Here is a 13601-nt window from a genome sequence, read left to right on the forward strand (position 1 = left end):
AACTAAACATTGTTATTTGTCTTTGAAACGGCATGACGTCTTTCCTGTTTACTGACGTTGGTTTATCGCGCTTTGTTTACATATGATGTTATAAGAAATAGTTCTAAAAAGAAAGTCGTTCGATTTATATCATTTTTTATTATTATTTCTTGAAAATGGTATGCAAGAAAAAGATTCCATCACTTGCTGTAGGTTCAGATGGGAATATCCAAGTCTCGGGTAACTGTTTACGCGGTAACTCGGCAGAATTCGTTACCGCCTACACAATACCCTCGAGGTTGGATATTCCCATCTGCACCTACAACCAGAGAACGAATGTTACACGCCTCGTCCGGGAATCGAATTGAGATCTCCGCTCTATACCTATTAAGCTAAGCGGGCGTGATGTATCGTTTCTTTTTTGTCTGTTTGTTATTATTTGTGACGTCTATCATATTAAATGAGCAGGCTTAATAGTTTCTTTTCTGAATTTGTACCACTAAAAGTTTTCACTATCAAATCTTAATGAACAAAAAAAAATATTTTATTTTATCAATAAAGAAAACGTTATTTGATTTTTAAGTAAAAATAAGTATATGTGTACATACCTCCAATCGACATGTTGTCATAACAACCAAATTCAGTATCAGTCCTGCTATGATCTGAGCCTTTTCCATTATTGTTTGCTGAAGTAAAAAAAAGAAATTTCATGTAAAATCCACGGAACTTCCGAATCAAAATGTAGAGACAACCAACCAAGTAACCATTTCAGCAATGATAGTTAAAAAAAATAAATGCCCATTTGCCAAGAAAGCAAATGAAATTATAAATATACCTTGTTTGTAACTATGAAAGTAGGCACGAGAAAATTAGAAGCAACAGAAGTGATGAAAAATCTTCGAAGCGCCCTGTGTTCACTCCTCCTTTATATAGTTTTCAAAGTGTTTACCCGGGATCTTGGGTCATTTTGTACGCAATAGAAATTCGAACAGGAAGATTAATCTAGTGAAAAACTAAACATTTTACAAAGCAAAAAACAAAAAGATGACAAATGCGTTTTAACTACGTTTTCTTACGAAATCTACAATGCATGTTTTTGGGAACATGAGAATGCATTTTCAGTTCAACACGCAGAGGCCAATATCTCCTCAAGATACCTGACCACTTAGTTTAGAGAAAATATTGGTCAGCTTTACGATTAGCCCCAGGGTTAACAATATGGTTCAGATTCCCTTAATATGATCTGCCTATAAGCAACACCCAAAATAGTCCTAACATTTCAGCAGAACAGTAATAACATGCATGGCATATAGATATGTATAGCTGTCCAAAATACATAGAATGCTATAATTTCTACGTATTCTGTAAATGATTGTGTCATACAGCTCTCTGTGATCCTTTCAGATAACACGACACATTATACGCGAAAACTCGACGTTTAGAGAGCGCCGACACGACAAATTTGTCGTGTTTTCGCCCCGCCAACACGCCAGTACGAAATGTCAGAAATCAGCCACCATGATGAATGGAGCTTTTTCGTCTTTGGTAAGGTAAAACTCAATGGCATAATATACACACTGTGCAATATGCAGAGATAAAGCTAATAAATCATGCGAAATGTAAGGTGTATTTAACAAAATTTAATACTGTATTTCTAATTAAAATTTTATCGAAACACTTAGATAATGTTTATGTTATTTAAATGGAAACGGCTTTCCATGGACTATGGCATCGGTCTATAAATAGCTCATCAAACAAACATTACGAAATCAACCAGACTTATTGCAGACTTGTTCTGAGCACAGTTTCATGCATAGAAAACGTCGATATGAATTATACTGTGCATTATAATTATATTTTTAATAAAAAATTTACTTTTACTAGGTATGATTTTGCTTATAATACAATAAATAATGAGCACAAAATGTGTAGAATGTAAAAGGAAATTTTAAAAATCAGTTCTTCCAGATCAGTTGCTAGGGAGACAAGCGCTGCATGGAATTGCCACAGTAACGTGAGAAGAAACAAATAACCACATTCTACGATTTGTATACCGAGACAGCGTACATGCTATATTTTTTAACAGAATAAATGTTTACATTTACAATAGAAACTATAATATTATTTGATTTAACGGCAGTTTAGTTTTTGACAATTTTTGTACTTAACAACATTCTGACGAATGCTGAAAGCTGAAAGTACTGTTGTAAAAAGTGCTTTGCTCCAATTTGCTTCATGGGGTTGGAGGGGGAGGGGTGATGTAAGCGATTTTTGTTTAAACACCCGTTTTCAACAGTATTTAACGTTATATTAAGGCGGTCAATTTTCCTTGCTGTGGTCAATTTTCCTAACCATCGTATTAGGGAAGGAACAGGACTAGACCACAATCATGTTGGTAGTTGGGTTCGAACCCAAAATTTCCCTCAGACAGACAAGACAATCGCCCAATTAGTACTTCAGTGCTTTAATTAAAAAGGGTTGAAAGACATCTTGGTATAGAAAGCTAAGACGAAATATCTCCTAAATATATAAGATACAGCTGCAGCCTTGTTCTACTTCTATCTGTAACGCAGCAGTATTATCTAACAGCAGGTTGTATATTTCTTCCAGTTACTAACGGACAGAGTTACAAACATGTACAGAAATGTAAAGAAACGTTATTATGTTAATTGTTTTTCTTAAGTAACGATGAATACTAGTGAAAACTATCTAGAAAGTTATATTATTGTTCTTATTGAGCATGAGCAAATATTTCAACTGAAATAAAGTTTCCTTCCATCCAACTAGCATAAAAGTTTATACGGAAAAGACATATACCTAAACAAATATAAATATTTACACATGCATTTATATTCTACATTTATTGAATTTTACACTAGAAAACTTTCCATTAGTTACAAATTGTTTTTAAAGGACTGTGATACATATCAAGTTTACAAAACGATCTACTTTTTCTCCAAAAATATGATGGATGACTGTCTGAGTGTAAAAAAAAAAAACATCAAAATTTGTGAAGCACCAAGGTTAGGGTTTCATTTAACTGGAACAGCTTTATGCTTTGTTATTGTGTTATAAATAAACTATAAAGTATTGTAAACAATGTATTTTGTTTTAAAATGCGCATTAAGACGTTGTCGGTACTTCACAAGGAATTTAAAGTTTGAATAGATGTTTACAAATATCGACACATGTTTTTCGAAATAAGCTCAAAGATAGTTGACGGTACGACACATTTGTTCTTTATTCTTCCTTGTTGATTTGAAAACATTGTTTAGCATGTCATTTTGTGAAAAAAAATAAAATAACGATGTTGTGAAAATATAACAACGCAAATTGACACTCTACACCTCCAAAAAAAAATTCACGGAATAGCCGTACTTATGGAGAGATGCCACGTCGTCGGAAAAAAATATTAAATATTCGTTTAGGTCAATGCACCGTTAAAAGGTACATAAATTAGCCAGTTTTTCTAATGATTAAAACAGGGATTTTTTAAAAAAAAAGAAAAAAAAAAAGAAAACATCATTAAATCAAGAACATTTAATTTGTAAAGCATTAAAGTAATGAATGTACTTTTGTGTAAATGTAGGGAATTTGAACTTAGTCCAGGAACGCTATGCAAATTATTCGATGCTTTTGTTTTATCTATATTGAACTATTCATGTGAAATCTGGGGTAACTCTAAATCTAAAGAAATTGGAAGAATACATTTAAGTTTCTGTAAAAAAGTTATTAAATACATGTAATGCTAGTGTCTATTATGGAACGCCCTAGCTGTTCTGATGTTGATATAGCACTTTATGATGTACATATACCGGTATATGAAATGCCTCTACCCTTATATACAGTTTGTACATGTGTATAAAGAGCTTAACTGTATAAGCGGTGCTTCCATCTGTATTTGCGATGATTGTAACTGTGTATATAATTGTTTCAGCTGTACATGTGGTGCTTTTAGTAGTATATGCGGTGATTCCATCTGCATTTGTGGTCTTTTTAACTTTATATGCAGTTCTTTCTACTGTATATGTGGTGCATTCAATTGTATATGTGGTGCTTTCAACTGCATATGCTGTGCTTATAACTTTGTATCGAAATTACTTATGCGCGGTGTTTTCAACTTTCATATGTATATGAGGTACCTACAACTGTATGTGCATTTCTTTTAAATTTACATACGGTGATTTTAACTTTGAATGTGGCGCATTATATTGTATATGTTGTGCTTTCAACTGTATATACGGTTCGTTTAACTGTATATGCTGTACCTTTATATTTATATCCGGTGCTTTCAACTTTATATGCGGTGCAAATAACATTATGTGCAAACTACATTATGAGATCGGAATATTACGAATATTGCCGAAAACATCCGACATTCTGCCTCTTCTACATCGGTTCAGGGTAGGCCTAAAGTGCGAAAATAAGGTTATTTTCATTTGCTAGATCTGTGTTCAAATCCACTCCGAATAAAATTTCATGTGTACCTTGGTATTTCATGATAATTTCTTCAAACTGGTCTATGCATTCACAAAATTCAGTTTCAGCCTCTGCACTGCCTCTTGAGGGTACGTATACTGACACTAAAAGATCAAATTTAGTAAGAGTTTTCAATTCAATTCCTTAAATTCTTTGATTACCATCAGGTATTGCTGTTATGAGGTGTTTAGGTTCTTTCTTCCATAGGACGGCGACGTCACCGAAGTTTTCTAAGTATGATGATTTGAAGAAATGCATTAAAGTAAGCAACATGTAAACAACATTTTTCAAAATGCAACAAAACAAATCATACAAAACTGTACATAAACTAATAACGCATATTCCTATGACTACTAAAAGAACAATATAATAAATAACAAAACATAAAAATTATCAAAGGTTGGGTCCCAAAATTACGCCACAGATAGTGGAACACAATCCCCAACCAAAACTTCGGTATTTTTGAGTAGATGGCAACATAACAATTGAAAGCTGCAAACCATTTTGGTGGGGAGACAATGGCTTTCAGGTTTGGTATTTTCTTCATGATGTTACCATAACTCCTGCAGTCTATTCCATCATTCTTATTGATTCCTGGTCTTCGGGATCATTGTCGCTTGCCTGCAGAAGTGCAAAATCAACATATTCATTCGCCCAGATATTATTCTAACTTTCTGGTTAACATGTAAATTAATTGGTAAAGAAGATGCACCTCCCGGCTTCATCGGAAGGTTGTTCCCTTGGACTATTGTCACGTTCCTCAGCAGATGGTGTAGGGTTAGAGTTTGCTGAAGGTAGGACCTGCATGGCAACCAGAGTTTCCACTACACTTTTTGTTACTGCAGGAACTAACTCCTCCATCATCTTTCTTTTCTATTCATCAGACAAGCCACTTCGATTTTCAGCAGTTTTTGATTGTTTGGCTTAAGATCCAGCCTTGGGTGTAAGAGTTCGCTTTATACCTGAAAGGCATCATGGTAATACAAAATATCGTGTGTGTATAACAAACAACCGAATGTCTACACCAAATTAAGGAATCTCTTTATATATGGTTTATGTGTGTTTTATTTTTTTTTACATATAAGTTCATGAATTTTATTTAAAAACATTGAAACATTTTTTTCTCCTCTATCATAGCATGTGTCGGATCCCTGTGTAGCAGATGGTAGAATGCACGGACAAGAATAAATCGCAATAATTTTTACAAAATTAAAACACTTTTCAACATTGCAATGAGTAAAATATTAGAGTCAAGTTCATGCACTGCATTGACGACAGAGGTTTTTATACTGATCATACCACTAGTTATGAAATTCAATGGGTGCTTTACTTTATCTAGATAAGCAATGGATTAATCAAATTTATACTTAGAATAAGAATATGTTTAATACACTAAAAATAGTCGGACTTTATCAAAAAGTGTTATAAATTGGATAATTTTGATACTAAAGATTGTTTTATTGTTCTCTAATGCATGATAGATCTTATGAAATTTGAAGTAAAATATTTGCATGTATCATGTGTGATTACATTACATTCAATATCTTAATTTCTAAGTATGTTATAAAGTACATGTATCTACTTTTTCATGGAAATACAGAGCGCCGCTACTTGGTATACATGTATATATCATTTGTAGTATTTTAATTATAATGTTGACAAAATGTCGCAAACATGCAGAAAAAAAAAAGATTTTAACTACAAGATTAGTTTGAAAATATCTGTAAACAATCTTGTATTAATTTTCCTGTTTTGAAGGCCTACCTGCATGGACGCAGCACCTTGTATTCATTTTCCTGGTTTGAAGGCCTACCTGCACGTACGCAAAAATAACCCTTAAAAGTACTTTAAACGTCCTTGTATTGCGAGATTAGTAAAATCTTGCCGTGGTTTGAATGCGTGCAACTAAAATAGTCAAAGCTGTTACATAACAACGACTTTTAATAGTAAACAGTTTCAAATATCTTCAGTATACAATGTACCTTCAAATCTTAGTGTATTGTTTTCTGTTAACTTTACTCTCGTAATCTGTCTTCTAAATCATATTTTCCAACACTTATGCAAAAAAAATCTATATAAAATATATGGTGATATCAGATGCTGGGGCCTCCGTGGCCGAGTGATTAAGGTCACTTCGAATCACTTGCCTCTCACCGGGGAGGTTCGCTTGAAAGGTAGATTTCGTCATGTAAGGAAGCCATTTGATTTGATTACGGAAGGTCAGTGGAAGCCCATGTCTGAAACAATATATTAGAAAAAGACTATGATTGATAAAAGTAAGCTTTTATTATTTCAGAATGTATCACATGCCGGATTATGTTCACGATGTTTCTGATGTCTGTTGTGCTTGCAAATATCTTCGTGCACGAGATAGCAGTTATGAACAGAAAGAAAGTAGCAGTGCTCTATAGAGAGTATGTGGAACGCATCTCCTGAAGTAAATAACTTCAACACAGTCTGGAGGCATAGCAATACTAGAACCCCACTTACACTATAAAATACGTCTTGGTGCAAATTAATTTCATGTGATCCAGCACTAGAGTGGTTGGAAATCTGGTAAAAGAAATCATCTTTTAACTCAGAACGAGACTTGTTAGCTAGTTATTGTATGTTACAACTTCTGAATTATTTCATTCCACAAGGCCAAGCGGAACATGGTCCAGCACACTGAGATCAAGGGAGACAATGTTTGCTGATATTGACAGTGATGTTACTAACTCTTGAAAACCATGGCAAATTTAAGCCAAACATAAGTTTTGCACAGAAAGTCGATGGTATTCAAATGAAATGAAGAGGCAGTGCAGCAGCACTAAATGTTTTGGTGTTGGTGTAGAAATAAAAGAATGTAAATACTTCTCTTATGGAAAGGTGTTTAATGTTTAATCTATCCATTGTTATATCTTTATGAAGATGATTTTTTTTTAGAGATACGATTTCAAGGTTTTTTTGTAACACAACTCTCTGTCATTGCATTGTGCATATATCAAAATACAAGTCCCCGCTATATACATTCACGGAACACGAAACCCTGTTCATTTAGAACTGGTTAATCTTGATTTTGAAATTCAGATCTTGTTTTTGTTTTTAAGTTCAAGAACTACTCCAAGCGCTTGTTTAAGAGTAAACCGACATACTAACAGCCCGAATTTCAAATATTTCCGATATTCGCCGTTCAATATTCAATGAGCACGAATCAATGCACAAGGAGACTATACACGATGCCGATTTTTCTAATTTAGGTAGCAGGGGTTGTTTTAAATCAATAAAAAAAATGACAGTCGCGATAGATTTTAATAAAGTTTCTATGAATGGGCGAAAGATGTGATGTTATAAAACAAAATAAATCTGAACAAAGATCGACGAAAAGACAATGTTTTATTGATGTTTATCTGGGTTTTGCATTTTTAAAATCTTTCGGTGTACAAATGTTTCTGTCTACATGTATATACAAAATAAACTTTTTCATCTAACATTTTTAAAATATCAAAAATCAAATTATTGTGTTTCATCTATACTGAGGAACACTTTGTCTATCTATCTAGTAAAAGAAAACTTTAGATGAGTGAATGTCACATTTTTCTTAATATCAAATTTAAATGTGAGCACATGGTGAAATTTGTAATATATTCCCAAATAAATTTCTGATGAACATTTCTTTTAATAAAGAAATGCCCCAAATAGATAGAATTTTTTTAAGGTGGACGGACGTTTTGGCCTAGGATGTTTTGGCAAGGCAAATTTTCTGGATAGGATGTTTTGTGTGCGTGTGTCTGCGTGCGTGTTTGTCTGTTTGTGCGCGTGTTTGTGTAGGCCCTATATACATATGTGTCTGTGTGCATTGTGTCTGTCAACAAAGGTTTGAAAGGACTACTTTCTACTTTGGGGAACATAATGAATAAGTAAACCAACTTTAACATATTTTCAACACATTTTATTTAAGAATAATAAATTTGTTATGCTATTATCACAGAATAAAGAATTCAGCAAAAAGTAGTAGAAATGCAAGAAATTACGATGCAGTTCTATGGAAAGGTAAGAGTAAATGGTTTATAGCACTTCATCACACTATCAGAAAAACAAAACAAAAATGGCCAAAGAAGCATCAGTAGTAAATCTAACACATGATTTATGATAATAAACAGGTTCTAAATTATCTCCAAAATAAAAGTAGCAACCATTTTAAACAAATCTAATGTTGCCATCACCATAATAAAACACAGTCAATACAGAAGCTGTGATTTCAAATGTGTACAATCATGTAGTAAATATTTGTTAGAGAAAATACTTCCTTATAATCATAAGAATTATGAATTTGTGTGTTACCCTAGTTACATGAAATTAAACCAACGTGTATTTTACCTGATTTACAATACATCTCTAAGCATATGTTGTGGCTTAAACAAAGGATGTCATCATAAAATATTCAATGAACTGTTTTGAAATTTCATAAGTTCAAAGTAATATTCACTGAATATTTCTAAAAGTATGCCTGCCAAATTTTATAAATTCATATATTCCTCCAATAAATTTTAAATAAAACATCAGCATATCAAGTGTTGCAAAATAAGTTTTGCTAATTGTCCTGATAGTTTTTTTTTTTCTCTGCTGAAATACTACAATGAGACTTTTATAGGTTTGGTAATTTTCTCCAGGTTTTCATTTTTGTTTATATTCAAGCATTTGTGGCACATGGACACTGTGGCATGTGGCCACTCTGGCATGCAAGTCTAAAACAGGTGTGAACATACAGCAGCATTATGTCATAAACTTTTACAAACTATGAAATAAGAATAACACTGTAGTTATGTCTGCTGATTATCTTTAAAAAAAAAAGAAAAAAAAGAAAAAAAAAAAAAGTGACTTCTCCGTGACGATCTGATAGAAGACATTGTGTCTGAAATCATTCGTCCTCCACCTCTGATAATTCATGTGGAGAAGTCGGCAGTTACTTGCAGAGAACAGGTTTGTACTGGTACAGAATCCAGGAACACTGGTTAGGTTAACTGCCCGCCGTTACATGACTGAAATACTGTTGAAAAATTGCGTTAAACCCAAAACAAACAAAAAATTAAAAAAGTGCCACTATCATTACCCTATCTATACTAATTGTAAGAAAGAAAAGATAGAAGTTCTGTGAGTGGCAAATCAATACAGCAAGGAATATATATATCTGACTGATAGAAACACATTTTTTTTTATACTCATAGGAACTTAAGCTTTATCTTTCTGATACATGCATTTTTAAAATAGAAATATTAGGACAGAAAAAATTATCATAATACATCAACAACAAAGAAAAATGACTTGACATACTAATGAAAATATGACTTGCATAATATTTTAGAAGAAGCTTAAATGAATTACACCAATTCATAAAAGTACAGATGGTTTGCAAATGCTGGTGTAAGCAACTGACTTTCCACTTAATGTTCATCATCAGTAACCTCTTGCACAAAAACAAATGTATCAATAACATAATATGACCTAAATCACAACATAATGTCATGTTTAAGATAATACAGGGTATGTTTACAGTAACTCAGACTTATGTCATAACTTATTAAGCAGAATCTATTATGCTCAAGAAAAAAATCATGCATTAATATACATCTGGTGGTTCCTTGACAGGTAAATTACTTCATATTTAAACAAAGACTAAAAACAAAAAATGTACACAATATTAACTGCCATAATTTTTTTTACTAATGGTATCTCTGCCTGAATCATATATTCTACTGTTACAGTAGTACTTTCTCAGTAAATTACATTAAAACAACAAATGTTTTTTTTTGTTCAAACCTAGATTTGCAAACTTCAAAAAGTTTAAACTAAATGAGAACCAGGAAGAGTAAAAATATAAAACAAACAAGAGCAGTCTGTTGACAGCACTCTCGACTATTTGAAAAATTGATGTAAGTGTGGGGTCAAAAAAGGGTTATAACTGAGCCCAAATCTTTGTCCTAGTTATGTAGACTTGCCTACATATGGTAACTAAGATGGTAAACAAATAGTCAAAGTTCAAAAAGTCATATATCAAAACATTAAGACTAAATATGAACTGCTACAAAAAAATTAACAGATTTCCAAGTCCAAAACAGGCCAAAATCCATAACCCTTGACTACAGATGGAGATAATGATGATGAACAAGTGTTCAAAGTTTCAAAGCCACATGTCAAATAGTTTTGACAAAACATGGACTTTTATAAATACTGAACCAATTTCCAAGTCCAAAAAAGGCCGTAATTCAGCCAAAATACTCAACAGGGTAATATACTCTTGCCTACATATAGAGACTGTTATAATGAACAAGTGATTCAAGTTTCAAAGCCACAGTCAAACACAAGATATAAACTGGTACAAAAAACTTAACGAAGATTTTAAGTAAAAAGGTGCAATAATTCAGACAAAATCCTTGATGGAGTTATGCACTCTTCCCTAAAACTGGAGATGGTGATGGTACCCAACTGCTGAAAGTTTAAAAGCTATATGTCAAAAGGTTAATAGTCAAAATGTGGACTGCTTTGAAATATCTAACCAAGATGTGACGTCAACACCTTGGTGAGTAGGAAAGCTCTCCTTATTCTTTGAAAAGTCAAGCTAAAAATTGAATAATACCTGTCTATGTTCAATTAATTTGTATCAATACCATGGTTTTGACTACAAATACTACTAGGAAATGGTCTAAAAACTATACAAACTACACCCTGGTTTAAATCAACTTTCTTGAAAGACGTTTTGACAAATACCTGCATTTAAACAAAATTGGTACAATAATCTATATGTGTCTGGACCTTTGTTTAGGATAGAATTAAAGCCTGGATAAATGATTCAGAAAGAAAAATTCAGATAAAGATGTACTACATGAAACTTATGACCTCTCAATTTCACTAAAATGGCAAAATATTCCATATGCAATGCTACTGAAAATCATAAACTCCTTCAAAACATATGAAGATCTGATCATTGCAATGAAATAGTCAACCTCTCAATTAGACCACAGTACAATATGGCTAAAAATGCCTCAAACTTTGACTTTTCCTATGTTTCTCTGGCTGCTAAGTTTAGAAGTACATGTATTCTACAGTAGTTCAGCTAATATGTTATTTTAGACATACAGATATATACAACAATCCATCAATAATCTGTAAAGAAATCAGTTTAAAAAAAACATATTTTGGGACTGGTAGTCAATGTAAGCATTACATAACAAACGTATACTGAATTTGAGCGTCTATTTTTTACTGTACGCATACAGAGAAAATACAAATGCCGTACTGTTCAATCCATCAAATCTGTAACAATATTTTTCTTAATTTCTCCTACATTTTGCATGACCAAAATGTCTCTCCTACATTTTGCATGATCAAAATGTAAGATACACATATATCTAAAAGTCTCCATGGGGAGGTAGCAGGAAAATTTTGAATTTTAAAGATACCTCTAATAATGTTGATTTTATAACAAAATAAAAATTTGTGTAAATTTGTGTAAAATTCTGGCCCTTCAAAAAAGCAAGAAAAAAACATGATCCATTTTCACAAAGTTTACAGGTAAATGTTGCTTTACTGCCTGAAGGTTTTGTAAATCATCAACAAATTAAGCTATAATTGAGATTTTAAAACGTTTTTGTTTCAAAATTTGCTGAATTATACAAATGAAAATACCCTAACAAAATAGTTTCTGGATGGTAAATCCAAAACTAATAAAAGATGTTCTGAAAATTCAAAAAGAACCTATTACATGTACTACCCTTATAGCCCCTATGAAAAATGTAACATAACAATGGTATTGTCTTATGTTTGAGGAGCAGTGAAGAGAAAATTGTCACAGAAATGTTACAAGTTAGCATGATTACTGTTATTTGTAACTTAGCAAAGATTTTAAAACAGAAAATTTACACCATGATGCTGTCCTTACAACCTTGGGAACAACTATGATTTTAGATGTTTTTAATTACAGCAATTTTGCCTCATATTCCTGGTCACCTCATAACTATCTCTTCTTTCAAACAGTTTTAAACCACAGTTGGTACAATAAGCATGTTTCTCATAGAATTTATGCTGTTATATAATCACTGCTTAATTGTAGTCATTTAACATTTTGTTAACATACACTTGTTATATAGTTGGTTAAAGAAAGCTCTTAAGAGCTTATGTTACTGGTATATGTCTTGCCGAATCAAAATAAAGCTAATCTTAACTTATTGTTTTTCTGTTTATCTGTCTGCACTCCTTTGTTGCATAATATATACACACAGAAAACAAACATTCAGCATTAAATTTTGTTGTTCTGGATGAACACACTAAAATTCCAAATGTTGCATTAAATGTCCGACCAGAGAACTACTTTCTTCTGTTTTTCTGAGCTGAGTATGACAGAGCCCGATGGATGCCAGGAACAGGCCATTATAGCATGCCTGAAATATCAAAATAGAATCTGAATAATAAGCGTTAGGTCTTACATGTAAACTAAATATATCTTGGCATCTTTATACAAGAAGCACCTTGTTATTATAACACTTAGTCTGGATGTCAACATCTGATTGGCTTTCTGCTGCATATGATCTTGAAATAGACAAGTAGCAATGTTATATTTTGGTTTCTGAACTAAAGTTCCATAAAGTAAGACTCTGACTTACAGGAAAATGAAAGAACAGTACATCAAATTTTCTAGATGAAACAATTTTTTTCCAGAATTTTGTCCTCAACCTAACTGACTGAAAAGTACCAACATACCAGTAAGTAACAATATGGTAAAATAATTTCCAGATATAGGGATATGAGGGCATTCAATTGCTTAAATAACAAGTAAAATCAGTTTTGATGGCTATTACATAACACCTGCACAATTTAAGTCATAATAAACTTTCCAGTTTGAATAGTGGAAGTTCGCCGCTGTTTCTTCAGACATTATTTCAGACACCTGGGCATAGACATCTAGGCAGACACCTGGGCAGACACCTGAGTAGACACCTGGGCAGACACCTGAGTAGACACCTGGGCAGACACCTGAGCAGACACCTGGGTAAACACCTGGGTACAGAACTGGGTAGAGCTAACTACCTTCAGCAAGCTATCCTGATGGGTCCCTAATGTGATGACTCAAGCAGGCCTTTATCCAACAGATATGAAGAACAAGCAAT

The 13601-nt window shown here is 32.8% G+C and overlaps 1 protein-coding gene across 1 annotated transcript in view; it reads right to left on the reverse strand.

The window, feature by feature from the left end:
* Positions 1-8367: 8367 nt before the first annotated feature.
* LOC123553947 (autophagy-related protein 16-1-like) overlaps positions 8368-13601 on the reverse strand; it is a 41360-nt gene continuing 36126 nt past the window's right edge. The window contains exon 13 of the mRNA XM_053548646.1: positions 8368-12875. Coding sequence (XP_053404621.1) covers positions 12782-12875 — 94 coding nt within the window. The 3' untranslated portion in view covers positions 8368-12781. The remainder of the gene's footprint in view (positions 12876-13601) is intronic.

The sequence above is a fragment of the Mercenaria mercenaria genome, chromosome 7, assembly GCF_021730395.1.
Source record: "Mercenaria mercenaria strain notata chromosome 7, MADL_Memer_1, whole genome shotgun sequence".
Lineage (NCBI taxonomy): Eukaryota > Metazoa > Mollusca > Bivalvia > Venerida > Veneridae > Mercenaria > Mercenaria mercenaria.